This window comes from Acanthochromis polyacanthus, chromosome 3, assembly GCF_021347895.1.
Source record: "Acanthochromis polyacanthus isolate Apoly-LR-REF ecotype Palm Island chromosome 3, KAUST_Apoly_ChrSc, whole genome shotgun sequence".
In the NCBI taxonomy this organism is placed as follows: domain Eukaryota; kingdom Metazoa; phylum Chordata; class Actinopteri; family Pomacentridae; genus Acanthochromis; species Acanthochromis polyacanthus.
Window position 1 is genome coordinate 1255560 of NC_067115.1, and position 27912 is coordinate 1283471.

Consider the following 27912-nt stretch of genomic DNA (forward strand, 5'->3'; position numbering starts at 1 on the left):
ATGTAGTGTTAGAGAGTAAATGTAGCGTTAGAGGGTAAAATGTAGGCGTTAGAGGGTAAATGTAGTGTTAGAGGGTAAATGTAGCGTTAGAGGGTAAATGTAGCGTTAGAGGGTAAATGTCGCTTTAAGAGGGTAAATGTAGCGTTAGAGGGTAAAATGTAGCTTTAGAGGGTAATGTAGCGTTAGAGGGTAAATGTAGTGTTGAGGGTAAATGTAGCGTTAGAGGGTAAATGTAGCGTTAGAGGGTAAATGTAGCGTTAGAGGGTAAATGTAGTGTTAGAGGGTAAATGTAGCGTTAGAGGGTAAATGTAGCGTTAGAGGGTAAATGTCGTACTAGAGGGTAAATGTAGCGTTAGAGGGTAAATGTAGTGTTAGAGGGTAAATGTTGTACTAGAGGGTAAATGTAGTGTTAGAGGGTAAATGTAGCGTTAGAGGGTAAATGTAGCGTTAGAGGGTAAATGTAGTGTTAGAGGGTAAATGTAGTACTAGAGGGTAAATGTAGCGTAGAGGGTAAATGTAGTGTTAGAGGGTAAATGTAGCGTTAGAGGGTAAATGTCTTACTAGAGGGTAAATGTAGCGTTAGAGGGTAAATGTAGTGTTAGAGGGTAAATGTTGTACTAGAGGGTAAATGTAGTGTTAGAGGGTAAATGTAGTGTTAGAGGGTAAATGTGCGTTAGAGAGTAAATGTAGTGTTAGAGGGTAAATGTAGTATTAGAGGGTAAATGTCGTACTAGAGGGTAAATGTAGTGTTAGAGGGTAAATGTAGTGTTAGAGGGTAAATGTTGTACTAGAGGGTAAATGTAGTGTTAGAGGGTAAATGTAGCATTAGAGGGTAAATGTTGTACTAGAGGGTAAATGTAGTGTTAGAGGGTAAATGTAGCGTTAGAGGGTAAATGTAGTTAGAGGGTAAATGTCATACTAGAGGGTAAATGTAGTGTTAGAGGGTAAATGTAGCATTAGAGGGTAAATGTTACTAGAGGGTAAATGTAGTGTTAGAGGGTAAATGTAGCGTTAGAGGGTAAATGTAGCGTTAGAGGGTAAATGTCGTGCTAGAGGGTAAATGTCGCGCTAGAGAGTAAATGTAGCGTTAGAGGGTAAATGTAGCATTAGAGGGTAAATGTCGTGCTAGAGAGTAAATGTAGCGTTAGAGGGTAAATGTTGTACTAGAGGGTAAATGTAGCGTTAGAGGTAAATGTAGCATTAGAGGGTAAATGTAGTACTAGAGGGTAAATGTAGTGTTAGAGGGTAAATGTAGCGTTAGAGGGTAAATGTAGCGTTAGAGGGTAAATGTCGTGCTAGAGGGTAAATGTCGCGCTAGAGAGTAAATGTAGCGTTAGAGGGTAAATGTTGTACTAGAGGGTAAATGTAGCGTTAGAGGGAATGTCGTGCTAGAGGTAATGTAGCGCTAGAGAGTAAATGTGTGTTAGAGGGTAAATGAGTGTTAGAGGGTAATGTAGTGTTAGAGGGTAAAGGTAGCGTTAGAGGGTAAATGCAGTGTTAGAGGGTAAATGTAAGTGTTAAGGGTTCGTGTTAGAGGGTAAATGCAGTGTTAGAGGGTAAAATGTAGTGTTAGAGGGTATGCAGTGTTAGAGGGTAGAGATGTATCGTAGATCAGCTGTAGTTCCTGGTTGTTCCAGCAGGTGGAGGCTCTTCTTGTTTAATCCTGTAGAGACCAGAGGAGGTGTCACTCAGACTACACTTCATGTGAAAGCAGAGAGCATTGTGGGGGTTTAGCTAGTAAAGGGGGCACCATGACAGAGACTAATGTGACACTTTATGTCCTCCACCCAGAACTCCAATGCTTAAAACAAACCACCAGCTGATAATACCTTGATTTGGATCAGCTCTTCACTACTGATTCTACTACAAACTGATTTTGTGTCCGATGTTTGCTGTCACCACAAATTGATGGAAAGTTCAGTGAATTTGCACATTGTGGCTGTTTGGTCCAGATGAAAGTAGCTGACATGCAGAAACTGGGTGTGAACTGGGTTTAGGAGTCATTTCAGAGGCATTCTCAGTCATTTTATTCTGGAACCGGACCTGAGGGAGCTGAGTTTGTTCTTGAACAGATGGCAACATATGACATTACAATTACAAAATAAAAATGTAAAAATACATCAGAAAGTCGGGTTTCTAAGTGAATTCATCAGACTGTCAGCAGGACTTTTGGCCTCCAGAAAACAGCCAAGTTAAATGATCCCCAGGTTTTCATAGATGACGTCATCGAGAGGTTCTTGACTAGTCGTGGTGGTGGTAGTGGAGGAGGCCGGCGTGGAGGCGGCGGCGGTGGGAGATGTTGTGGGACTCGATGATGGAGGTGTCTTGCAGACTTTAGCGTAAAGGTGCTCAAACGGGTCGGGTTTGGTCTCGGTTCTGGGAGACACCTTGTCTGTGTTGCTCATGGGCTCGGTGTAAATGGGTTCACTGTTTGTGTTGGTTTTTCTCTGCAGGACGTTCTGTTTGTTCTGGTCCGGGCTGATTTTGTCGTACACCTCAGAGTAGACCGAGTCCACGGTACTGAGGCATGAATGTGGAACGGGAGGTTCTCTTGAGCCGGGGGGTTTTAGTGGGAGAACGCTGGCCGGGTCGACGTACAGAGCCGTGGTCGGTTTCGGGACCGGCTGGATGCAGTCAGATGGGTCGGCGTAGATGCCGTCTGATTGGCCGCCGTGATGACTTCCCTCATGTGTGGGGACCAATGGGAGTGGCATGAGGGTGATGGGAGCCGGCTGTGATGGATCTGATTTACCGACCAAATCTACCTGAACAGGTGAACCCTCGTCCAACGCCGGAGACTTCCTCCCCAGAGTCCTCAGCTGGTTCTCCAGGAGGGCGGCCATGCTGGTCATGTCGGGTATTCTGGGGAGAGGAGAATGAGCCTGGATGTTGGCCACCACCACCTTCTCAGCCTCCAGGTTGTGGTTTCCTGATGAAGTCTTCTGCTTGATGGTGCTCTGGATCAGGGAGAAGATGTTCTCAGCTTGTTGCGTCTCAAAGGTGAAGGTTCCAGGACCAGAGTCACAGCGTCGGCCGGCTTCAATGGTTAACGCCGCCTGGAAGGGAAACGCAACAACGAAAACAATCCAAAACAAACAGTATTAAAGTGTGAATAACTTTAGAATAACCAACAACCAGTCAATGCCTCTTTTAAAAAACGTTTTCATTTTATTCTATTCTATTCTTCATGTTAAACCATAAACAAAAAACTCCTTTTTTAAAATTAATTCCCCATCCATTAGTATGGAAAATGTGTAATAATATCATGCTAACCACTGGTCTTTACCCCAGTAATGTTTCTGTGGGTTCATTATCCTCCATGTCATTCCTGCATACATGTAAACTCAACATGCACATGTCCTCATGTACATATCCACATGTAGATTCATCATGGATGATGTATCGTCTCTGTGAAACCTTCAATGTTATTATATCTTTATTTTTTAGTGCTGTTGTACTTTTTGGAATTCTTGTGCTTCATCTGTGGATTTCCCCAGTGAGGTATCAGTAAGCTTACTGTTCAAATAAAACATACTTTAATAGCTCCCTCTGTGACTCATCACTGCGTGGCCGTTCCTTTATCAATCAGAAACCTCTACCTTATCCTTCCCATATCTCCTCAGCAGTTCGTACGGCCACTCTGCAACGACCTTCTTCTCCTTCTGGGTTTCTCTCAGCAGCAGTGCCTCTCGGTCCACCTGCAGCCAGTACGCCCTCTGCAGGCCGCAGCGAGCCGCTGCATCCGTCCTCTGAACCACCACCCAGAACTGTGGAGCTGCACAGAAAGCAAAGAATCTGGTGATTATTCACACTGAAGAACTCCTGTTTGACAAATCAGAGCAGCGTGAGATCATTTCAACACCTTTAAAATGTTCTACAGCTTCAATTTATAATCATAAAAACCTAAAAGATTCAGGAATTAACTTGCAGAGTGTAGACGAGGCAGGAAGTTCAGACTGTTGGCTCTCATTTAAAGATGGTTTTTAGCTCTTGAAGCTTCATGATTTAAAGAGTGAGTCTGTTTTTGTAGTCTGTGTTATGTAGATCATAGTTCAACCGATAAGAATGTTTTATTGTTCAGCGACCTCTAGTGGTCACATCGGTTATTTCAGCGGTGGCCAAAGCAGTTCTGAGTGATAATTTCACAGAGACGGAGGAGGTTGAAGCCAACAGATGAACAACAGAACATCAGACTTCAAACCATCTGAATCATAAACAGTTTCTGGGTGTTTTTTAAAAAACCTGCTCTCATTTTCCCCTGTGGTTCATTTTTACTGTAATCTAAAGTCCTGTATCTCTGTGGAAACAGAACTACAATGTTTTTACTCTAACAGGAATAAAAGAAGCAGCGATTTTTAAAAGACATGATCTTGTGCAAATGGTTTAAGAATAGAATTACTTTAACTGTTGAAAAATTACGTTGCAATTCTTTATGCACAAAAAACATAGAATGATAGATAAGTTTTTTTCTTACAGAATGTGGCTGCTGCACAGGGTTGATTTTTTTAATGGATTTTTATAAGCAAGACATGCAAAAAGAAAGATTTTGATGAAATAGATCCATCAGGAAGGTGGAAATCTGTTTTTATACATTTAGTTTTTAGTTTTTAGCCAATGAATGGTTCATAAAACACTCAAAAACTCAGAAACAGAATAAGGAGATGTGAAAAGAATAAAGCCACCTTCATCTGCTGAGGCGTAGATCTGGTTCTCCTCCATGTGACGCTGACTGGAGGTCGAACCTCCTCCTCTCTGTGGAGACACAACAGATCAGAAGGATTTAGAAGATAGCGACAACAACGATCACTCTTCCTGCTGGTTGGTAATAATCATGGAGACAGTGGTGAACCTGGTCCACCTGAAACGTGCTGAGACACAGTTTGTCCACCCAGTCCACGCTCTCGCCTTTGGGGGCGGCAAACACCATGGTCCTGTCCCGGGTCTCCACGCAGAAGGCCGCCATGTTCTCCTGCAAACAGACAGCAGCTTGTAGCGTTTGTGTTGCCGTCACTCAGGGATAGGGTTAGGGTAGGTTAGGGGTAGGTTAGGGTTAGGGTAAGGGTTAGGTTAGGTAAGGGTTAGGGTTAGGTTAGGTTAGGGTTAGGGTTAGGGAGGCTGACCGTGGGACAGGCCTCAGCGTTTGGTGGCAGTCTGAGGACGCTGATCAGCTCCGACAGCCGGACCACCTTCCTGTCACCTCCAGAACCTCCTCCTGGACAAACAGACAAACAGAAATGTTCCTAGAAAGTTCTGCTGATGTTTTAGGCCAGACAGTTTATCTGAGATCCCGGAATATTCTTCTGAAAGACATAGATGGATGGATGGATGAATAGGTAGATGGATGGATGGATGAATAGGTAGATGGATGGATGGATGTATGGAGAGATGGATGGATGGATGTATGGAGAGATGGATGGATGGATGGATGGATGGAGAGATGGATAGATGGATAGATGGGGTTGTTTAGCTTCCACACTATAAAATCCAACCAGACGTATTCAGACATCCGGGTATTTTTAGAACACTGCATTGATTTACTACGTTTTGGTCAATACTAGATCTTTTTGTTGTTTATTTACCTGTTCAGTCATCTTCATCATCATTTTTCAGCTGTGAATAGATTCATTAGGTCAGTGTTTGTGTGAGTGTCCTCAGACATGTGGTTGTTTCAGGAAGTCTGATCTGTTGCCCAACAAAAACTAAACTCAGCTGACGTTGTTTGGGCCGAGTGGACTTCATAATGTTCCATGAGTTTAATATTGTGTCAAATTTAAACTCAAGTTTATGATTTAAAACTAAATTGAAGATGAGGTTACTAAATTAAACTGTGTTCTTCTTCCTACCGAACACTGTTTAAAATTCTGGCAAAGTACACCACACTGAATTCCTTTTAGCCGATGTGAACTTTGTTCTTAGAATGCAGAGAATAAACTGGACAGAAGAGTTCATGCTGTGTTTAGGGATGTTTTTAGTCGTATGTGTCGACTGGTGCACAATTTGCCAGCTCTGATTTATCCAAAAACAAAAGTCTTAAAAATCCTTGGAGTGGAAAATATTTGACAAAAATACAACAAAAAGATTGAAAATGACCACAAAATTAACCAAAAAACCCCCAAAAGACAGAAAATTATCAAAAATGACACAAAAAAACAAAAAGGATTGAAAATGACCAAACAATTGACCAAAAACCCCCCAAAAAGATTGAAAATGACAGCAAATTTGACAAAAAACAACAAAATGACAAGAAAATTGACAAGAAAACACTAAAATGTGTGAAAATTACAAAAAAATGACAAAAAAATAGCAAAAAGATTGAAAATGACCAAAAATTGGTCAAAAAATACTGAAAATATCAAAAGGATTTGACAAAAACCCCAAAAAGATTCAAAATAACAAAACATTTGACAACAAAAAAGATTGAAAATGACCAAAAATCTGACCAAAAACAACAAAAAGAGATGACCAGATGTAGACAACATTAAAGTATGGCTCCATCCTGCCTTGTATCAACGTTAATTTCTCATAAAAATGAGGATTTTGAAGTGTGGACTCATTCTCTGCTGACACTTGTGTGAAAAATGTCCACACGTGCATGTTTCTGACTTGTTCTGGTTGTTCTTAGAGGTGTCAATGTTTTAGCATTTTGCATATATTTCACTGTAGAACTTAATTTACAGGTTCTTATCCTGTTCTATAGGCTTTTGGAAATGTTTTAGAACTACTCTCCTGTTTTGCTTTCTTGCACATTTTTGTTGTTGCTCGTCTCATAAGACTTGCTGTGAAATTAAACTTGCTTTAATTCGATTGTGAACCTCATCTCTGGTCTACTTCCTGTCAGATCTGGAGGACAGAAAATTATCTGAACGTTGCTGTTTCCTATCGACTGATTCTTCTAGATGCACTGAAGTCAGAAAAATCCTCCTAAGATGCCACAAACTCAGACTGACAGCAGGTTCATAAGACGATGACAACTGATAAGGAAAAGAACATGTAAGTACAGAAAGCGACACTAGAGGGCGATATTTTCATGTTTATGTCCGCAGCTGAAGCGTTTCGTCTCCAGTGGTTTGGTTTTTGAGTGGTGAAGGTTTTACTCTGGACTTTCTTCTGTCGTTTATTAAATGTTATATTGACTGGAGATGATTTAGAGCAGAGCTACTGCATTATCAGTCCTTTGTTTCTGACACTAAAGAACCTATTTGGCTTCACCACAGTGACAGTGGACACGTCTGAGGTCATTTTAGACAAGTTTGAAGTCATTTGGGACAAGTTCGAGATAATTTTGGACAAATTTGAGATCATTTTGGACAAGTTTCAAGTCATTTGTGACTAAATTTAAGTCATTTTAGACAAGTCTGAGGTAATTTTTGACAAATCTGAGATAATTTTGGACAAATCTGAGGTCATTTTGGACAAATTTGAGGTCATTTTAGACAGATTTGACATAATTTTGGACACGTTTCAAGTCATTTTGGACAAGTTTAAAGTAATTTTGGACAAATCTGAGGTCATTTTGGACAAATTTGAGGTCTTTTGAGACTAACTTTTAGTCATTCTGGACAAATTCAAGCCAGCCAAAGGTTCCTGATCCAGCCACCATAACAGAGCCGGTCCACAACTGGACTCTTCTCCTCTGTGGTTCTGCGGTGGTGGAACCAATTACCAAACTCTGCACAATCTTTAGGAAAAAGTCTAAAAAGCAGCTCTTTACTGGACACCTTTACACCTGACAGACTTCCTGTAGATGTCACCATCCCATCATCCCACTAGAACCTGTTTTATCGTATCCAGGTTGTTTTCTGCTGAGTAGATCCTCGCTGGTGTTGGATCTACTCTCGGATGTAAAAGCTAAATATAACTGTAGGATTGTTTCACATCAACACCTTGAAGTTCTGACTTCTCCAGACATCCTTCAGTCCAACATCAGTCTCTGGATCTCAAACTGCCTTCAGGCTCATTAAATCACAAATTCAGGTCCGTGCGTTGTCGTGTAATGCTTAAAATAAAATGTGCGTTGGTGCTGTGGTTAAAGCTAACTGAAGCTGATGAGGAGTGAAAGTCATTCCAGCAAACACCTGCAGTGTCCTGAACTAATGGCTGATCCATGTGTTCTGCTCCTCTTCTTGTTGCTCCCATCATCGGTCTGAATCTCCACTTCGTGTTAGTTTTGTCCCTTGGATTATTCATCATGTGCGATACGTGGAAACAGTGCAGAAGTAATTCCTGCACGTGAGTTCAGACGGCGCTTACATAACATCATCTCCATTATCCTCCTCCAGCTCCTCTGCCTTCCTCCTGCTCCTCCACCATGGACACCATTCCTCCCTGCTCAGGACCTCAGTGATGGAAAGTAACTAAGTACACTTACTGGAGTACTGCACTTCCTAAATGCTCCGTCCAATGTTCGTCTTTCTGCTCCACTTCAGTTTCAGATTTGATACAACGAGCTGCTAAAACACACGGTTAGCTTCTTTTGTTAGCAGCCGGCTAACACTGCAGATGTGTAACAGCTGCTCCACTCGACTCTCTGCACTTATGTCACATATTTTAATAAACGTTCCAATCATTGAACAACTCAGAAAGAATCTAAGATTAAAGAAAAAGACCATAACCATCTCCTGTCTCTGGATATAATGCTCATATATATGTGTTTTCTTATAGTTTACCTCTTTATTGAACATCCACGCTGCTGGAAAAACTTAATTTCCCTCCAGGGATTAATAAAGTCATTGAAGTCTAAAGGATTAAAGTCACAGACAGTGTAGATTAATACTGAAGATGAACACTTTTTTTGCTTACAACACAATTCCATATGTGTTCTTCTATAGTTTTGATGTCTTCAGTATTAATCTACAATCTATAAAATATTTAAATAAAAAGCAGTGGATGAGAAGCTGTGTCCAACCTTTGACTGACTTTGAGGAATGTGCAGAGCAAAGCTATGTCCTCTCTTCTATTTTCCACCTTTTCATCCATTGTCAGCCTTGATTGAATGTCTCTCTCTACCTCATATTATCAGGATCAGACTCATTCTTTGGACTGTTTTCCATCAGCGGTCAGCAGTAACAGCTAGCTAAATATCTAGCTTCTACTGCTGAGAAAAAGATCACATTAGCATGGATTAGAGTAGGGTTAGCAACAACACAGAAACATGGAATAAAAATGCTACCATTGATCAATATATTATTGGTGAATATGGAGCAGAACACCGAAAAAGAGAAGATTTATTTTTCTTTTCCCAAATGTCCTCCAGTTCTGGAATGATTCTTGTAACTGATGTGAAATTTTAGGGCAAAGTGAACGAGGAACAAACTGAACAAAGTGACCGTAGCCAAGAGGAATCATGAACCAGCTGAAGGTTGTGTACCTCCCATATCCTGGATCTCCAGTCGACCGACTCCACTGCTGCTGGGGGGAAACAGAGACAACCAGACCGGCTTCCATTTCTGAGGAGAAACAAGGAGTGACTTGAACCAAAGAGAGTCAGTAAGAAGGCATTAAAACTCAGAAAACACCGCTACTGACAGATTAGACAGTGAAGGTACAAGTCAAACAGTAGAGGAACTAAAGGGAGTCCATGTTTCCTGAGGTTCTTTGGTTCTTCCAGTCCTTTGTATGTCCTCCTTTAGTCCTCCTGAGCACGGAGGAAACCAGAGTCCACCCATCTTCATCAGACCAAAGAATGTTCTCCAGCATCCATCAGGCTTCTTCTCATGTTCTTCAGCAAACTTTCATCTGGAAGTTTAGTTCTGAGCAGCAGCCAGGTTTAGTTCTGGTCCTCCGTCCATAGAGGTTGATGTTCTGAAGGTTTCTTCACACTGTCTGAGCTTCACACTAACTCTGGTTTCCATGGAGAACCCCTGAAGTCTGAAGCAGCTGATGTCTGTTTTTACAGCTGGATGGAGAAAGTAGTTCACTGTCTGTGGAGTCATTTTAGGAGCTCTGATTAGTGGAACTATGACTCCTTCTAGACCTCCTGATTAGTGGAACTATGACTCCTTCTAGACCTGATTAGTGGAACTATGACTCCTTCTAGACCTCCTGATTAGTGGAACTATGACTCCTTCTAGACCTCCTGATTAGTGGAACTATGACTCCTTCTAGACCTCCTGATTAGTGGAACTATGACTCCTTCTAGACCTCCTGATTCCTGCTGACTCTGTGCTTCACTGATTTTTAGTTGGATCCTTTTCTATCTTTGTTGAGATTCACAGTCAGATTTTTCACTTCCTCTGTTCAATTCTTTTCTATGTTGCATCATCTTGGGCAAATTTTGACTCACTTTGGAAATTTATACTCGTCTTGGAAGACGTTTCAGTGACTTTGACGAGTTTTGAATTATTTTGGACAAATCTTGAGTAAATCTTTTAACTTTCAGAGTCATTTTGGACTCCATTTGAGCCTTTTTGATCACATCTAACATAATTTTGGACTAATTCCGAGCATTTTTTTTCACTTTGTCTGTTCAGTTGTTTTCCATGTGGAGCCATGATGTAGAATAGATAGACCCAGTCCATAGGTCCAGGACTGAAGAAGCTTTAAAGCCATGTCCATACAGTCAGCCTGATAGGAAACCACAGCCAGACTAGGATTTTCAACACAGTCTTTATCAGTATTTGTCTATGATTTTTCAGCAGTGATGCAGTTTTAAATCATTGAAGTGGTACTGGGTAGCTTTGTAGTCCCCTACGTCATGCAGCAGTTTCAGCTTTTCCTTCACTGGGATCGTCAGTTTCAATCCTCCCACGTGTGACACAGGGAGGTAAACATTAGTCACAGATCCTGTTTGTCTTTCAAACAGCGATATAGAGGTATGGGAAAAACCTCTGATCCTTTCAAAGTAAGAGCGGGAATGCACACGTGTCTGTGAGGATTTAAAGTGCTGCAGTTCCAAAACAAACGTTGGGATGTGATGCGTTTACTGTCTCCTGGTTTGATGCGGGTTTGTGGTGAATCTGCTGCTCTTTCTGCAGGTTGCCATGACGTCGGTGGGAGTCTGTCTGTGCAGGAATGTAAAGTGTGGAAACCGTTCTGTGTTTCAACTTGTTCTTTTGGATTCCTGCTCCGGAGGTTCATTTGAGCAACACACAAAAACCCCTTTCTCCCAGATCATGCAGCACAGTGAGCCAGCATGACTTCTTACGTGTTTTATGTCTCCTAACATCAGTTTTCAGGTAAAATAGTGATTTTTATGACTACAGTCATAACACAAGACAATTTATCACCCCCCAGAAGTAAACACAGCTGCAACTCAGACTCAGAAACGTTCAGGAAACATCAAAGTAAAAGAGTCACACACTTACTTTTCCAGTTTTGTGTGGTCGGAGGTAAACCTTCCCTGATTTTCCGTGAGAGTCCATGAAGGAAGGAGAAGTTCTTCGGTACGAACCTTTGGACGGGGAAAGACGTTTGAGAGCTTTTCGCTTTGTTGAGCAGCAGAGGTGGGCGTGTCTGAAATACGATCCTCACCTGGAACAGACTCAGGTAGAGCTTTAGTCACAGGTGAGCAGGACAAAGTTCACAAGGACTGATTCTGTTCACGCCTAAAAATCACAGCTGACTGCTGAGTCTGGACTTGGACTCGATCAAGGACTTGTTAAACTGAACTGAGTACTTATTGGTCTTAACTTGTGACTTGATTTTGAACTTTAACACTCAACCTGGGACTTGGACACAGGACTTGATTTAGGACTTGTGGCTCAACTTGGGACTTGACTTGGGACTTGACTTGCATCTTGACTTAAGACTTGATGAACTTGACTTGGGACCTGTTAGTCTTGACTTGAGACCTGTTAGTCTGGAACTTGTTGGCTGGACTAGGGACTTGGCTTTGAACTTGTTAGCTTCAACCTTGAACTTGTTGGACTCGTCTTAGGACTTGTTGGACTTCACTTGGGACTTGGTCTTTAACTTGGGAGTTGTTGGATTTGACTTGGAACTTCACTTGAGACTTGTTGGCTTAACTTGTGACTGATTTAAAGACTTTTCTAGTCTTGTTAAACTACAGATACTAACTGGTTAAATCACAGAAAAAGTACAAATATGTAAAATAAACTTTAAGAACACATTAATTCACAGTTATTTGTTGTAAGGTGAAAGAAAAACATCATCACATTGCTTTTTACAGGCCGTCTCATTAAGACTTGAATCAGAGCTCTGGACGAATCTAACGAGACGTCATGTGACCCGGAGCTCCTCGTTAGCGCTGGATCCTGATCACGTGATCCCACCGACAGATTGACTTTTTCTGTGCCACAGAATCTGAACGTTCAGACAATTAAACCAGCTCAATTAAAATAATTAGTGTCTGAGTTTACGTCCTGCTGACCTCCTTCCAGCACCTGGCAGAACCACACTAGTACACTGTAAAAAAAGATAAAAAATTACCTTATAAACCTCACCAGTACACTGTAAAAAATAAATAAAAATCACCTTATTAACCTCACCAGTACACTGTAAAAAAATAAATAAAAATCACCTTATTAACCTCATCTAACTGTAACTTTACTGTCACAGAACATAAAACTTTAAATTACAGTAAAACAAAGTAAAACTGTGAATCACATCCCCATAAACCTCCATATTTAACTGGTATTATGAATATTTTTACACTTCCTGACTATAAAATGACATTTATGAGAAAAAAGGACCCAAAATACTTCCTGTTTCACAAAAATTTACTGTTATTTTAAAGTCCCAAGTCCAAACTGGCAAGTTCCAAGGCAAGTCCAATGAATCACAAACTACTATCAGAATGTTTTAAATTATTATTTTTGGACATTAACGGCACTAAACCAGATCAAATAAAACATCGTATCAGTTCCACAGGAAGTCCATGAGTCTGGAGCTGAAGTTCCACTCAGAGTGAAGATGTGAGCTTCTAATTCTCTGGACAGGTCAGCAGGAAGCAGTCTCTGAAACCACAACTTCATCCACACTCGGTGGAAAAAGAAACTAAATCAAGGAACTGCTTCAGAAATCTCAAACTCTCATTTCTTCCTGGCTGCTGGAGGGTTCAGAATTTATTTAAGTCCCAAGGCTCTCTGATGAAACTGCATTTTAACAGCTTCAGTTTCTCAGAGGTATGTCAGAAAAAAGACAGGAATGAATGGAAGTGGTGCGTCGTGTTCAGGAAAACACATTTTGACAGCTCTGGGTCCACAGCTTCGCCTACCGGTCTGAACGTCGTGAGGCTGTGAGCCGAAACATGGATCTCTGATGACAATCGAAGACGGCCAAGAACGGAAGCGACTCCAGAAAGGTTACTGAAAATCCCTTGAACAGGCAGCGACCTGCCCGGCTCTATGGCGGCTGATTATTCGCGTGCACAGTATGTTACGGATTAATTCCCATGTGGGGAGCAGCTGTGAAGTGATGTAATGACGAGTCTTTGTTTATTAGCGAGTTGCTGCAGCTGAGGGAAGAAGCTGACCTCCGATCTGCTCACATTTCACTGTCAGTAACAGAATGGCCTAAATGAGGGTCAGCATCCCCTCCCCCACAGGAAGGTCACCTCTGGAGACACTGTGGGCGCCTAGGCAGCATCCAACATCATGAAACAGCATCCAACATCAGCATCCAACAACATGAAACAGCATCCAACATCAGCATCCAACATCAGCATCCAACATCATGAAACAGCATCCAACATCAGCATCTAACATCAGCATCCAACATCATGAAACAGCATCCAACATCAGCATCCAACATCATGAAACATCATTCAACATCAGCATCCAACATCATGAAACAGCATCCAACATCATGAAACATCATCCAACATCAGCATCCAACATCATGAAACAGCATCCAACATCATGAAACAGCATCCAACATCAGCATCCAACATCATGAAACAGCATCCAACATCAACATCCAACATCAGCATCCAACATCATGAAACAGCATCCAACATCAGCATCTAACATCAGCATCCAACATGAAACAGCATCCAACATCATGAAACAGCATCCAACATCAGCATCCAACATCATGAAACAGCATCCAACATCAGCATCTAACATCAGCATCCAACATCATGAAACAGCATCCAACATCATGAAACAGCATCCAACATCAGCATCCAACATCATGAAACAGCATCCAACATCAGCATCCAACATCATGAAACAACATCCAACATCAGCATCCAACATCATGAAACAGCATCCAACATCAGCATCCAACATCATGAAACAGCATCCAACATCAGCATCTAACATCAGCATCCAACATCATGAAACAGCATCCAACATCATGAAACAGCATCCAACATCAGCATCCAACAACATGAAACAGCATCCAACATCAGCATCTAACATCAGCATCCAACATCATGAAACAGCATCCAACATCATGAAACAGCATCCAACATCAGCATCCAACATCATGAAACAGCATCCAACATCAGCATCCAACATCATGAAACAGCATCCAACATCAGCATCCAACATCATGAAACAACATCCAACATCAGCATCCAACAACATGAAACAGCATCCAACATCAGCATCTAACATCAGCATCCAACATCATGAAACAGCATCCGACATCAGCGTCCAACATCAACATCCAACATCATGAAACAGCATCCAACATCATGAAACAGCATCCAACATCATGAAACAGCATCCAACATCAGCATCCAACATCATGAAACAGCATCCAACATCAACATCCAACATCAGCATCCAACATCATGAAACAGCATACAACATCAACATCCAACATCAGCATCCAACATCATGATACAGCATTAGTATCCAACAATAACATCCAACATCATGATACAGCATCCAACATGACCATCCAACATTAAGATCCAACATCAGCATCCAACATCATGATACAGCATCCAACATCAACATCCAACATCAGCATCCAACATCAACATCCAACATCAGCATCCAACATCATGATACAGCATTAGTATCCAACATCAACATCCAACATTAACATCCAACATTAGTATTAACATCCAACATCAGCATTCCAACATCCAACATCAGCATCCAACATCATGATACAGCATCAGTATCCACCATCAGCATCCAACAATAACATCCAACATCAACGTGTTCCTCAGGGTTCCTGTTTTCATTCTTATTTTACTTTAAAAAGGGTTCCTATGATCCTCATGGATTCCAGCCAGCAGCCACTGATCTGACCCACTGGAGGCCCGATGCCAGCTCTCATCTGACGGACAGACTGGTTCCTTCCGGATGTTTACTACGACAGGGAGAAGAACGTCTGCAGGCATCCACACTGTTTTGACTCTTCTCGGGCTCTTGGCAACGTTGTGAAGAGTTCTTGGTGATGTAAAGTCTCCGTGTGACAAGCTGCAGTCAACTGTGTTAGATTTAGTGAGCGCTGAGGAGTGGCAGTGACACCAGATCCATGTGAAGAACCGACGCATGGACGACTTTCAGGCTTTTTCTGGTTTTAACTCCCTATAAATAGCATGTTAGAATTTCATTATTTCAAAAACGTTCTGGGAAAGTTCTGCAAAGGACTAATATTGTTTTTAGTAGGAAGTTCTCTTTCAGTTCCCAGAATGTTCTTCTGAAACACAGGATAACCCAAGACATGTTTGTTAGACTGTCACGCTTTAATGTTCTCCAAAGTTTTTACAAACGTTGTGCTTCATCATCATGTAACACTGTGGAACGTCTAAAGTTCCTGTTCAGTAAAGAATTTAACTGAAACAAACATGGGACAGACGTAGGTGAAGGATAAATATAAGTATGATAAATATAGATATGTATGTCTGGGGTCATTGTCTGCAGCAGAATGAGAACCTAAACAGCTGAAGAACTGATGCTGAGTTCTATGAAAATGTTCCAAACACAGGAAAATATTTACCATCATTCCTGAAGGTTCATTTAGCTCTTGGGCTCATTAAGCTGCTCTACTTAGTGTCTTTAAATCTCTCACTTTGTGTTCTATCTGTGGTTTTGAGTCAACGTGTTGATTTGTGGTTTCCAATTCCTTCTGGGCTCCCATTAATAAAATCCTTCGATCTCCCAGACAGGACTCAGAAAGCATCAAAATCTCCATCAGCAGGGCAAAAACTGCCTGAAAGGTGTGAAGGACAGAAGAAGAAACCAGAGACTGAATCAGTGAGCACCAGGTGAGGTTCCTGTTTGTTATCAGAGGCCTCAGAGGGACAGCGTTAGCGTGATGTCCTTCCAGACTTTAACAAGGAAATGTCACGCATGTCTGATGGTTTCAAAGCGGTTCAGGAGGTTTCAGACTGAATCTGTGAAGTTTCACGATAGCAGAATGTAGGACAGAGTTCAACAACTTGTTCAAATGACCAATAGTTTTTCACAAAGTCTCCCTAAAATTTGTCCATGTCATAGATTTGCTTAAAAAATGCTCCAAATGGTAAATTTTTCCCCAAAGTCATTAATTATTGTCCAGAAAGAAAGTGACTCAATTTGTCAAAAATAAAAAAAATCATGTCAAAAATTACTGAATAACTAAATGGAAAATCAAAAATACATCCATCCTCTATACACCGCTTTATCCTCTCTAGGGTCATGGGGGGTGCTGGAGTCTATCCCAGCTGACTCGGGCGAAGGCAGGGGACACCCTGGACAGGTCACCAGTCTGTCACAGGGCTACATATACAGACACACAATCACACTCACATTCACACCTACGGACAATTTAGAGTAACCAATTAACCTCAGCATGTTTTTGGACTGTGGGAGGAAGCCGGAGTACCCGGAGAAAACCCACGCATGCACAGGGAGAACATGCAAACTCCATGCAGAAAGATCCCAGGCCCAGGCCGGGATTTGAACCAGGATCTTCTTGCTGCAAGGCCACAGTGCTAACCACTGTGCAGCCCGTTAAAAAAGTGGTGATGGTTTGACCAGAACACTCTGTGGAGCTGCTGTCCAACAGAAACCAAGCTACTGAAAAAGTGAGTTAATTAACGTCATGACTATTTATGTTCAAGTCAGACCAGACTGTTGTTTACCTGAAACTATAAAAAACCGTCCGTCGTCCTGTTTGTGTCTATATGTGTATATTATATATATCTGTATTTCTGTGGATACATGTCGCCGTTTAGCTAGTTTCGCTAGCTAACACTAGCCGTTAGCTGTTAGCTTGTTTAGCTTGAGTTCCGGTGAACGGGTTTCACTGCGGTGCTTCCGGTCACCTGCAGCCGGTGGAGAGCTTCCTTCAGCCGACCTGTCCGGCACGTTTAACCGTGAGACCGTGGAGCGGTTCGTTCACAGAGACGGAGTTTGTTGGTAAAGTCGGAGAGTGTCTGTCTGGGTAGTCCAAGCTATAGTCTAAGCTAGTCCAAGCTATAGTCTAAGCTAGCAGCCGAGCGAGACAGAAAGACAATTCATTAATCCCGAAGGAAGACATTCAAGTGTTCAGCAGTTTACAGACAACAACCAAAGGCAGGTTAGTAACCAGATTAACGTTGTAGCTTAGTTTATACTCTATAAAAAACTTGTAAATGAAACACTTCTAATTTTAAAATCTATAAAAAATACTAGATGTGTTAAAAGTCAACATATTTACACATTTGAACACAGTGATTTAAAGTGATTCACAATTACTTAGAATGATTTATAGTGGTTTAATGCGATTTAAATGATTTAAAAATGCCCTAAAGTGATTTAAAAATTGTTTAAAGTGGTTTGAGGTGATTTTAAAATGGTTTAAAGTTGTTTAAAATGATCTAAAGTGGTTTAAAGTGTTTTAAAATGGCCTAAAGTGATTTAAAAATGGTTTAAAGTTGTTTAAAATGGTCTAAAGTGATTCAAAGTGGTTTAATGTGATTTTAAAAATGGTTTAAAGTTGTTTAAAATGATCTAAAGTGGTCTAAAGTGTTGGCCTAAAGTGATTTAAAAATGGTTTAAAGTTGTTTAAAGTGATCTAAAGTGGTTTGAAGTGATTTAAAGTGTTTTTTAGAGGTAGTAAGACAACAGTTGTAACCTACATGAGGTACATAGACATTTTACCATTGGATCAGTCCTACTCGGTCCTCTTGATCCTCTGCAGGATTTCACCTCCACTGTTCACGTCATTGAAGGACCAACTCATTCAAAACCATTTTACCACAAATGACTGCTGCTCCTGAAATGTTGTTCAGGATTAAAAACTTCATCCATTATCTTCATTCATTTGTGTTTGGTCCAGATGTGAAAGCAGCTGTATGAACGTATTGAACCGAGCAGCTGGTGGTCAGTTTTTGGCTCCACACCGGTGTTGTGTTTCTATCATCTCCAGGCTTTTTCTGCTCTGCTAAAGCAAATTAGTTAAATTAGAAAAATGGGAAACTTCAAGACAAAAATGTAAATGTAATGAGATTGGCTGTACTTCATATTTCTTTTAATCAAAATGCTTCTTTTTAGTGAGAACAACCAAACAGACCATTTAAACCAACAAACCTCTGCTGACGTCTGAACTCGTAGAAACTCGACAGTAAAAGTAGTTTAATGAGCGTCTAGTTGAATCGTTAGTAAAGTTTTATTTGTGCTGACATAATAAAATTCGGCTCAGCGAAGTGTCTCATTGGATGAACTTTTCACGGCGGCCGGTTTATTTTTCCAGGAGTCATTTATCTAATGTGAACTGTGCGATTTGATCAAAAAAAGCTTCTATTTCTAGTTTAGTAGGAAATAGAAACGGATGTAAAGTGAAGCGTGACGATGAGTTCCTCCAAAATACAGACTGTTCTGAAAAATCCACTAAAATAATCAATTAAATCTAATTAACAACATTAAGAATTAGACTTGTTGTGGATAGATGTGAATATTTAGATCAGGTACCAAAAGGATTTTATTGCTTTCTTCACAGTCAGATGTCTACTGTTCTAAAGTTTGAGTTCATCCAGATAATTCCATGTTTCCATGTAAATTCCCACTTTTGTCCATGTGCTAACATAACTGTACAAGGGTTTTCTAACCATCAATGAGCCTTTCAGCACCATTAGCTAACACAATGTAGCATTAGAACACAGGAAATGTTCCTCTGTACCCCTATGGAGATATTCCATTAAAAATCAGCTGTTTACAGCTACAATAGTCATTTACCACATTAACTGTGTCTACACTGGATTTATCATTCATTTAATGTTATCTGCATTGAAAAAAAATGCTTTTCTCTCAAAAAATATCACATTTCTAAGTGACCATAAAGTCTTGAACCATAGTTGGTTAAAGTTGCTTTATATTAGTTAGAGTTGCTCTAAAATTAATTAAAGTTGCTCTATATTAGTTGATTATAACCGTGTCCTGTTTTATTGTTTTAATCTATTATATTTTCGTCCTGTTTCTCATTTTAATGTTATATTTTCGTCCTGTTTTATTATTGTAATCTGTTATTTCGTCTTGTTTTCTTATTTTTCTAATCTGTTATTATTTCATCTTGTTTTCTTATTTTTCTCTGCTATTATTTCGTCTCGTATTTATTATTCTAATCTGTCTTTGTCTGTAACAATCTGACCTTCCTGACAGCTCCCATGAGTCTCTGTGTGAATAAACAGTAATCTAATCTCGGTGTCGGTGATCACAGTCCGGCCTGCTGCCTCTTCTCCGCCTCGGGCCTCAGATCTGAACTTTAATCAGCCTCTTCCTCCTCTCCTTCCTCCTCCTCGGCCGCATATGGCCGGACCGTCGGCGGCAGCGGAGCCCCATGCTGCGGCCCAGCGGAGCAGAAGGGCAGCACCGACAGATGGAGGCGGGCGGAGAGGAGGAGCGGTACGGGGCCGTGCGCTCGGCTGGCTGCTCCGCTTCATCCGGCTGGCTGGGCTCCTGATTCAGATGCGCCTCAGCTGGAGGAGGCAGCAGCGCCGGGTGTTATTGGCCGAGCCAGCTGCCAGTCGTGCCAATCCGGACCGGAGGGCGGGTCTCGGTGGCCCGGAGGCTCACCGGGCACAGACCGAGCTCAGAGCTCCGTCTGAACAGCTGCTGCGCGCTGCGTCCGCGTTTCTTTTTATTTTACCTTTTTTTCCCAACATTTTTTCCAGCCGCCTGCTTTTACCGCCGTCGTGCCGCCGGTCCCTCCCGGTGATGGGGGTCCGCGGAGCCGCGACTCCCGGTACGAGCTCCGTCTGACCGCCCCGGAGCTGTCCGCGGTGCTGAACGGCGCCGACATGAGGAGGAGGACGCTGCCCGGGGAGGGAGCCTGGACGGCGGGGAAAGTCCTGCTGCTGCTGCTGCTCAGGTCAGAGCCGCTCCTCCAGAACTAACCTCTATTTTTATATTAAAGTATTTTTAATTTACTGTCAGTGTATTCTACTCTCACAGCAACACATCAGGTTTACTGTAGTTTACTTTTTATTTAAACATTCCTCAAACCACTTCACCTGTTATCAACATCTTTAAGATCTGGAGAGATTTTTTTTTTTTTTTAGAATGGTTGATATTTAAAGTTGCTTTCATTATATTTTACTCGCACAACAACACTGAAAGGAGGTTTACTGTCATAAGGGAGGAAATATTCACATTTAAGCAGCTACAATCAGAGAATTAAAGACAGTTTTTATTTAAATATCACTCAGACTGATTAACCAGTGATCAGAATCTTTAACATCTGTCACCTGGATGGACTTCTATAAAAGGTTGATATTTAAAAGTCACTTTCATTATATTCTACTGGGAAATTTACTGCCATAAAGGAGTAAATAATATATTTAAGAAGCTGCAATCACAGATTTTACACGTCTTTATTGTATAACTTACTCAAACCGGTTAACCGATCATCAGACTAGTTACCCAGAAAAGTTTTAGACTGACTTTTAGATAAATTTGGTTCTCAGAAAGCAGAAATAACTATACAGAAATAAGTAGTATTTGGTTGTACCTGTTATTGTTTTTTAAAATTTAATTCATGTGTTTTGCTTCATGTATATTTTAAGTTTACTGCCATTATTTTGTCAAACCTTTAATCAAAACGTTTCTTTTGAGTGAGAACAACCAATCAGACCATTTAAACCAACAAACCTCTGCTGACGTCTGAACTCATAGAAACTCGGCAGTAAAAGTAGTTTAATGAGCGTCTAGTTGAGTCTTTAGTAAAGTTTATTTCATTTAATCCTAACAAAAATAGGCTCAGCGAAGCGTCTCATTGGATGAACTCTTTAAGGCAGCCGGTTTATTTTTCTAGGAGTAATTTATCTAATGTAAACCGTGTGATCTGATCAAATAAACTTCTAGTTTCAGGAGGAAATAGAAACACATGGAGGTCATTAATCGCTCCAGAAGTCTCTGTTGTTGTTCGCTAAACCACTAATGAACTTTCTATGTATTTGACAGAGATAAAACTGTAAATATGAGACTCCTTTAATATTTCTATGATGCTGAAAATACACAAGAAAAACCACGTCTTCAACAAAACACACAACCAGAAACACATTTTTTCTGCTGGTTAGTGAAGCGTGACGTGAGTTCCCTTCACCCTGTTCTGAAAAATGAGGTAAAAATAATCAACAGAATGTAGCGGTTCTATTAAATCTAACCCATGATGTCTAGAATTTGTCTTATCGTGAATGGATGTGAGTAATCAATCAATCGATCAATCAATGGCTTCATTCTTTGTGGCACTTCTCTTACAAACAAAAATGCAACACAAAGTATTTGACTAAAAAATTTAAGCTTCAGTCAATTCCAGCCATTTTCAGTACAAAAAATCGCTAGTATTCTATTTGTAAATAAAAAATATGACGAGAAATACAGGGAATATTGGACGGGCATCGCGAGGTGCATTTCCTTGAAAATGACCGATTCGTGAATTTTATACCGACTTCAGGACATGTTTTGGACAAAATAGTTTACTGGCTTGTTTCGTCTGGATGTAAAAGGTTGGATTATGGCCGTTTTTTGTGGAATCTTTCATCTGTGTGTAATAATGAACCCGGAAATGTGAGTCGCGCTGTGTGCGTTAAAGCCGTGTACAGAGAACGGATGGATGAATATTCGTTTTTGTCGGACAAATGTGTTTTTCTCACCCGCTGTGGTAATCACATCTGAAAGTGGTTTAGATTCATGAGAATCTAAGCTTTCCATCGGCGTATAGTGTTTGTATAATCGCGTTTGCAGCCTTCGGACATTCTTTAAATTCCTATGCAAATTAGTAGGTGTACCGTCGGCGGTACACTTAAGTTTAACGGGTTAAAGCTGCAAACAGGTCCTCACATTTTTGCTTGTCAGTGAATCCAAGCATGTCCACCAGGTGGCGCTGTGACTGAGCGTGTATTTCATCATGTGTGTGTCATCACGGCTGGACTGTGATCAAACGTGACGTTTGAGGCAGATTGGAGCATGTTCAGGCTGGTTCCACAACACTTCCTGTTTCATGGCCAAACATCCAAAATGTCCGCTTTCCATTGGTCAACGTCTCCATGCTCTCAGAGTTTTGTGGCGTGTTTTGATAACTTTTGATCACCCATGCCTGGTGGACATCCTGGACAAATTTGAGCTCTGTTGGGGTCACCCAACAGTTTGAGTTTATAGATTTCAAAAATGTGCAAAAATTGCTCCAAAATATGACACACAATTCAAAATGGCTCACTTCCTGTGGGGTTTTGGGCGTACGTGTCAATCACATTTTTGTGTGTCTTGACAAGTTACATATGTGTATTAATTTTCATAGCTGTAGGTGACACGTAGTGGCTGTAGTAAATGTTTGAAGTTTTCCTGGTGGCGCCATGGAGCCGTTTTAGCTCCTATAATATCTAATTATTCACCGGTCCTGATGGGTGTGGAAACTTTGTCTTTTGTTGGTCTCGCTTGTGTTGCTTGTCTATTTTTTTGTAGTTTTGTGTCTTGTTTTTAAAATATTTTGTGTTGTGTTTTTTTGTTGACTTTTGTCATTTGTGTTGTTTTGTGGAATATTTTGTCTCATTTATGTAATTTTTTGTCTCTTTACTTTTTGTTTCGTGTCGTTTGTCTCATTTGTCATTTTGTTTCACATTTTTGTTGTTTTGTATCTCATTTTTAGAATATTTTCTCATTTTTGTTGTTTTTTTGTCTTTTGTTGGTCTCGCTTGTGTTGCTTGTCTATTTTTTTCGTCATTTTGTGTCTTGTTTTGGAATGTTTGGTCTCATTTATGTAATTCTTTGTGTCGTTTGTCCATTTCTTTGTCATTTTGTAACTTTTTTTGTCTACATTTTGTCTTTTGTTTTGTGTTGTCTCGTTTTTGTAATATTTTGCCACGTTTTTATGGCTTTGTTGTTTCTTGTTTTTGTCGTTTTGTCAGTTTTTCTCGTTTTTGTTATTTGTCGATTTTTTTGTCACTTTGTAAATTTTTTGTCTTATTTTTTGTGTCTTTCTTCGTATCATTTGTCTCATTTTTGTAACTTTTTGTCTCGTTTTTGTAACTTTTTGTCTCATTTTTGTAACTTTTTGTCTCCTTTTTGTTGGGTTTTTTGTCTTTCATTGTTCTTGCTTGTGTTGTTTGTCTATTTTTTGTTGTTCTGTGTCTTGTTTTTGTCATTCTGAGTCTCTGTTTTGGAATATTTTGTCTCTTTTACGGTGGTTATTTCTAGGTTTTTCTGCTGTGGTTTTACTGGTTTTACTGGTTTTACTGATTGGGATTTATGTGGACCTGAACTCAGATCAGTTTGACTCCCATGGGTTAGACTATTTAAATATATTGTGTTAAAATGTGAACGTTTGTCTCGTTTCTCTGTTGTGAAGAGCTTTGGGTCAGTATCTGTTGTTTAAACTTTTATTTCTTCGAGTCGGGGATCAGAATTGATTTTGTTTGTCGTAATCGGGTGATGTTTGGGGGTCGGTTGGTAAAGATCAGATCTGTAATAAATGCGGTCGTTGGGGACGAACGCTGCTGCAGGTTGTGTGTGGATCAGAAGGAATAACGTCTGAGGTCGAGCTACCTTCCGCTGCTCATGATGTGAAGCTCCAGGCGCCGGAAACTCGTCCTCTCAAGCTCCCAGAAGGCAGGTCGATGCCGGCTGATATTAACGTGATCCCTGGGCTGTTGCGTCTCCTCTTCGTCCTCCTCCTCCTCCTCCCTCGGCTGCACATCCTTTATTAATAAGCCCGGTTTTTGTGGAGACGCTCGCTGCGTTTAACTCCGACACGCTTTTAATTCTAGACCGAAAACAAGTGAGGTTTCCCCCAAAAGTTTGAGCGAGCCGAACAGATCAAAGCCACAGTAAATCTTCTTAGAGGGTCACGGATGGATTCAGAGACAAAGTTTAACAGGCTTATCGTCTGTCGTTCAGCAGGAAGCCCGGCCGGATCTGCCTGCAGTTTGTTTGGTTTTTTCTGCGTCTGAGAGCAGAAGGGCATCTTCCTCCCTCAGCGGTCAGCAGCACAGGCCGGCCGTCCAGCGCCACATTATTTTAAGCAGATGCCCTCCAGCTGCACATCTCTGTGCTGTTGTGTGTTTCTTCACAAACAAAGGCAGAAACCTCCAGCCATGGAAATATTCTAATCTCCCCTCTGCTGGAGTTTATCTCTGAAGGTGGGCAGAAACGACACATTTGATGTTAAACAAAAAGCAGCCCCAAAACAAAAACAAGACACTCAGCATCAAAAATGAAACACAAAATGACAGAAAAACAGCCACAAAACACTAGAAACACCAAATACGACATGAGACGACTCAGAGCAGACACAAAATGTCAAAAATGAGACAAAAAATGACAAAAAAAACAGACACAGAACAATAAAAACGAGACTCGAAATGAGACCAAACACCAAAAATGAGAAACAAAATGACAACAAAACAATAACAAGAAGACACAAAACACTAGAAACACCAAATACGACATGAGACGACTCAGACCAGACACGAAATGAGACCAAAAATGAGAAACAAAATGACAACAAAACAACAAAACGACGCAAAACACCAAAAATGAGATAAGATGACACAGACAAGACGCAAAACGAGGCAAAATGCCAAAAATGAGAGAAAATAACAATAAAAATGAGACACAAAACACCAAAAAAGAAGCACAAAATGAAAAAATAGGCACAAAAGAATATAAAGGAGACACAAAAGGAGACAAAAAAGGAGAGAATATACACAAAAATGAGAGGAGACGACAGAAACCAGACACAAAACGAGACAAAACGCAAAAAATTAGTCACAAAATGACAAAAAAACAAGCAGGAAGCAATAAAAATGAGACACAAAACACCAAAAAAAGAAGCACAAAATGACAAAAATAGGCACAAAACAATAAAAATGAGACACAAAATGACAAAAAAAAGCACGAAGCAATAAAAAGGAGACACTAACGCCAAAAATGAGACAAAACAATAAAAATGAGACACAAAATGACAAAAACACTCGAAACGAGACACTAAACGTCAGAAATGAGATGAGACCGGACACAAAATGACAAAAAACAAGAAAGATACAATAAAAATGAGTCGCTAAACACCATAAATTAGTCACAAAATGATGAAAAATGCGCACATAACAGTAAAAACTGTAGCGTTGTGAGTCTGTAAAGGTGGTCAGAAACGACGCCTTCGATGTTCAGCCGGAGCTGCAGAAGTAAAGCAAAAACGGTTTCAGAGGATTTGTGGAAGTATTGTGTTTAATTTGGTGCATAATGTAGCAGAGCTCTCTTTAATGTTTCAGTGTTTGCTTCACTCCGTTACAAGCCGCTGTCAGCCTCTGGCCTCCATTCTTCAGCGGGTTGAGGAGGTTTTAGTGTTCTGTGAGCAGGTAAACGCTGCTTCAGACGCTTTTCAGCGCACGGCGACAACTTAGAGAATGAATAAGATCCGCTGAGTTTGATCCAAGATGTGTTAAGTTCCCCACAGAGGAGGAGAAACATCTGGAATCTCTGAAGATTAAAAACCACGGCTGTTATTCAGGGAGAATGCCTCATCACCGTTTGATTTGAGATGATTTCTGCTTCAGATTTAAAACAGAACGGCAGAACATTTATCCGAAACTGCAGCTTTTATGATGTCCTGATTGATTTGAAAATAGTCATTAAAGTGTTATTTTCCACGTTTCGTTCAATTAAAATATTTGTTTCATATTTTTACTGTGAAGCAAACTTTTAATAAATGCTGAAAAATATATGTATTAAGGATTTCTAACACTGCAAGTTCTTATTATTTTTAAGTGTTATTTTACATAAGTTCCCTCTTATGTTAAATTACAGTCAATATCTAGTAAATCACAGGAAAAAAAGTATTAATTTATGTGTTGACTGGAAAAAACACACAAAAAGGCGTCTAAAGCTGTCAGTGTCTGTAAATATTTGTCATCAAAAATCAGTAAATATTTGCCATGATTTAAAAAAAATCTTCATGTTAAGAATTGAAAAAATCGCAAATAAAGTGCTGTTTTACATGTTTTCAGTGTTTTGTTAAATTACAGGGAACTTGTAAAATCACAGTAAAAAAATACTAATTTATAAATGGAAATAATGTTATTTGAATATCTATAGATTAATATATATATATACACACACACACAAAATGTCAAAAAATGGGCACAAAACACTAAAAACAACACAGACCAGACACAAAGCGAGATAAAACGCCAAAATTGAGACACAAAATTACAAAAAACAATGAAAACGAGACACAAAAATGAGAGAAAACACCCAAAAATTTTCATTAAACAAAAGAAATCGACACAAAACAATAAAAATGATACACAAAACACCAAATATTAGGCAAAAAATGATGAACATCGGCACAAAAGAATAAAAATGAGACACTAAACACCAAAAATTAGGTACAAAAGGAGACAAACGCCAAAAATGAGATGACATGAAATGGATCAGACACAAAACGAGACAAAACCATAAAAATGAGACACAAAACGCCAAAAATGAGGCAAAAAAAAGACAAAAATTGGCACGAATTAAAAAAAGGGACACTAAACGAGACAAAAAACCAAAAATTCGTCATAACGGAGACACAAAACACTAAAAACGAGATGAAACGACAAAGACCAGACAGGTGTCGTTTTTCTAGCATCAACCAGCCAATTAAAACCACCCTGATCAGGAAATAACTTTATTTTTGCCTTCTGGTCGCTCGGAGGGGGCGGAGCTTATGACCTGCTGTCACGTCGTCCATCTTTAGAACCGGCCGGGGCTCTGAAAGGTTCTTCTGTTCCCAGGAAACACTCAGCGTTTGTCCTGCAGAGATGCAACACCTCGTGGTCCGATCCCAGTGGGCGTCCACCAGCGACACGTCAACACGAGTTTGTCTGAACGTCCTGGCGTCGTGCTTTTCCTCCTTCAGACATCGCTGTGACTCTCGGTGAGCGTACAGCGACGTGCCACCGACGTTTACGTCAGCCCGAAGGGAGAATGTCACGAAAAGCAGGAGAGAAATCGTCCGAAAACCGGTCCGGGGGCTTCAGGTTTTCTGTTATCGGGCTGATTAGCACCGGGGAATTAAACACTATCTGCCGCTTCATTTATCTGCTGTGTGGTAGCTGTTGGCTGCTGAGAGTGAACAGATTTAAATGAGATAATATCCACCGCAGGATTAAACACAGCTCACGTTTTAACTAGAAAATGTCACTGCGTCACTGTTAAATACACGTAGAAGCTGTTGGTGGATGAATGTGGAGGTGAGTGTGGACTGATAGTGATATTATATGATACTATGCAGATTAGACAGAAGACCATTTGGTCACTGAAGCAGGATTTATTCTGATCCTTCAACACCTCAAGTGTGTCCCATCTGCATTAAGATGATGGTGTCATGTTCTCTGTGAACACTGAAAATCAGTGAAATGAGGCGCAAAAGGAGACACTGGACAAAAAAATATAAAAAAGGGTTACAAAACACCGAAAATGAGACGTAAAATGGCAAAAAGGCAAAAAAAACATTACAAATGAGAAACAAAACACCAAAAATGGGACACAAAATAACAACAAATCAGCCACAAAACGGTTAGAAAAAGAGACGGCAAACACCAAAAAAGAG

General features: G+C 40.4%; 2 protein-coding genes across 13 annotated transcripts in view; one reads left to right on the plus strand and one right to left on the minus strand.

Moving 5' to 3' along the window:
* Positions 1 to 1749: 1749 nt before the first annotated feature.
* On the minus strand, positions 1750 to 18738 carry LOC127533154 (docking protein 1-like). The gene is made up of 7 exons (XM_051945573.1): positions 11304 to 18738; positions 9368 to 9446; positions 5121 to 5212; positions 4859 to 4969; positions 4683 to 4752; positions 3600 to 3775; positions 1750 to 3056 (listed from the first exon to the last, which is right to left on the minus strand). Exons 1-7 carry the CDS (start codon positions 11358 to 11360, stop codon positions 2193 to 2195), a joined length of 1449 nt encoding a protein of 482 aa, XP_051801533.1. The 5' UTR covers positions 11361 to 18738; the 3' UTR covers positions 1750 to 2192.
* A 1078-nt stretch (positions 18739 to 19816) lies between these two features.
* The window catches only part of glra3 (glycine receptor, alpha 3), a 154400-nt gene continuing 146304 nt past the window's right edge, over positions 19817 to 27912 (plus strand). For 4 of the 12 annotated variants that reach the window (XM_051946333.1, XM_051946336.1, XM_051946337.1 and 1 more), the window contains exon 1: positions 19817 to 20193. In XM_051946333.1, coding sequence (XP_051802293.1) covers positions 20123 to 20193 — 71 coding nt within the window. In that variant the 5' untranslated portion in view covers positions 19817 to 20122. The remainder of the gene's footprint in view (positions 20194 to 27912) is intronic. The other 8 variants (XM_051946334.1, XM_051946335.1, XM_051946332.1 and 5 more) reach the window with 4 other exon arrangements.

What these genes read in the sequence shown, in the direction of transcription:
- LOC127533154 (XM_051945573.1), bottom strand. Translation starts at nt 11,360, where the DNA reads ATGGACTCTCACGGAAAATCAGGGAAGGTTTACCTCCGACCACACAAA. An exon ending in GGAGATCCAGGATATGGGAG is followed by an intron (nt 5,213 to 9,367) that starts GTACACAACCTT and finishes CTGTTTGTCCAG; the next exon opens with GAGGAGGTTCTGGAGGTGAC. An exon ending in ACGCTGAGGCCTGTCCCACG is followed by an intron (nt 4,970 to 5,120) that starts GTCAGCCTCCCT and finishes GTCTGTTTGCAG; the next exon opens with GAGAACATGGCGGCCTTCTG.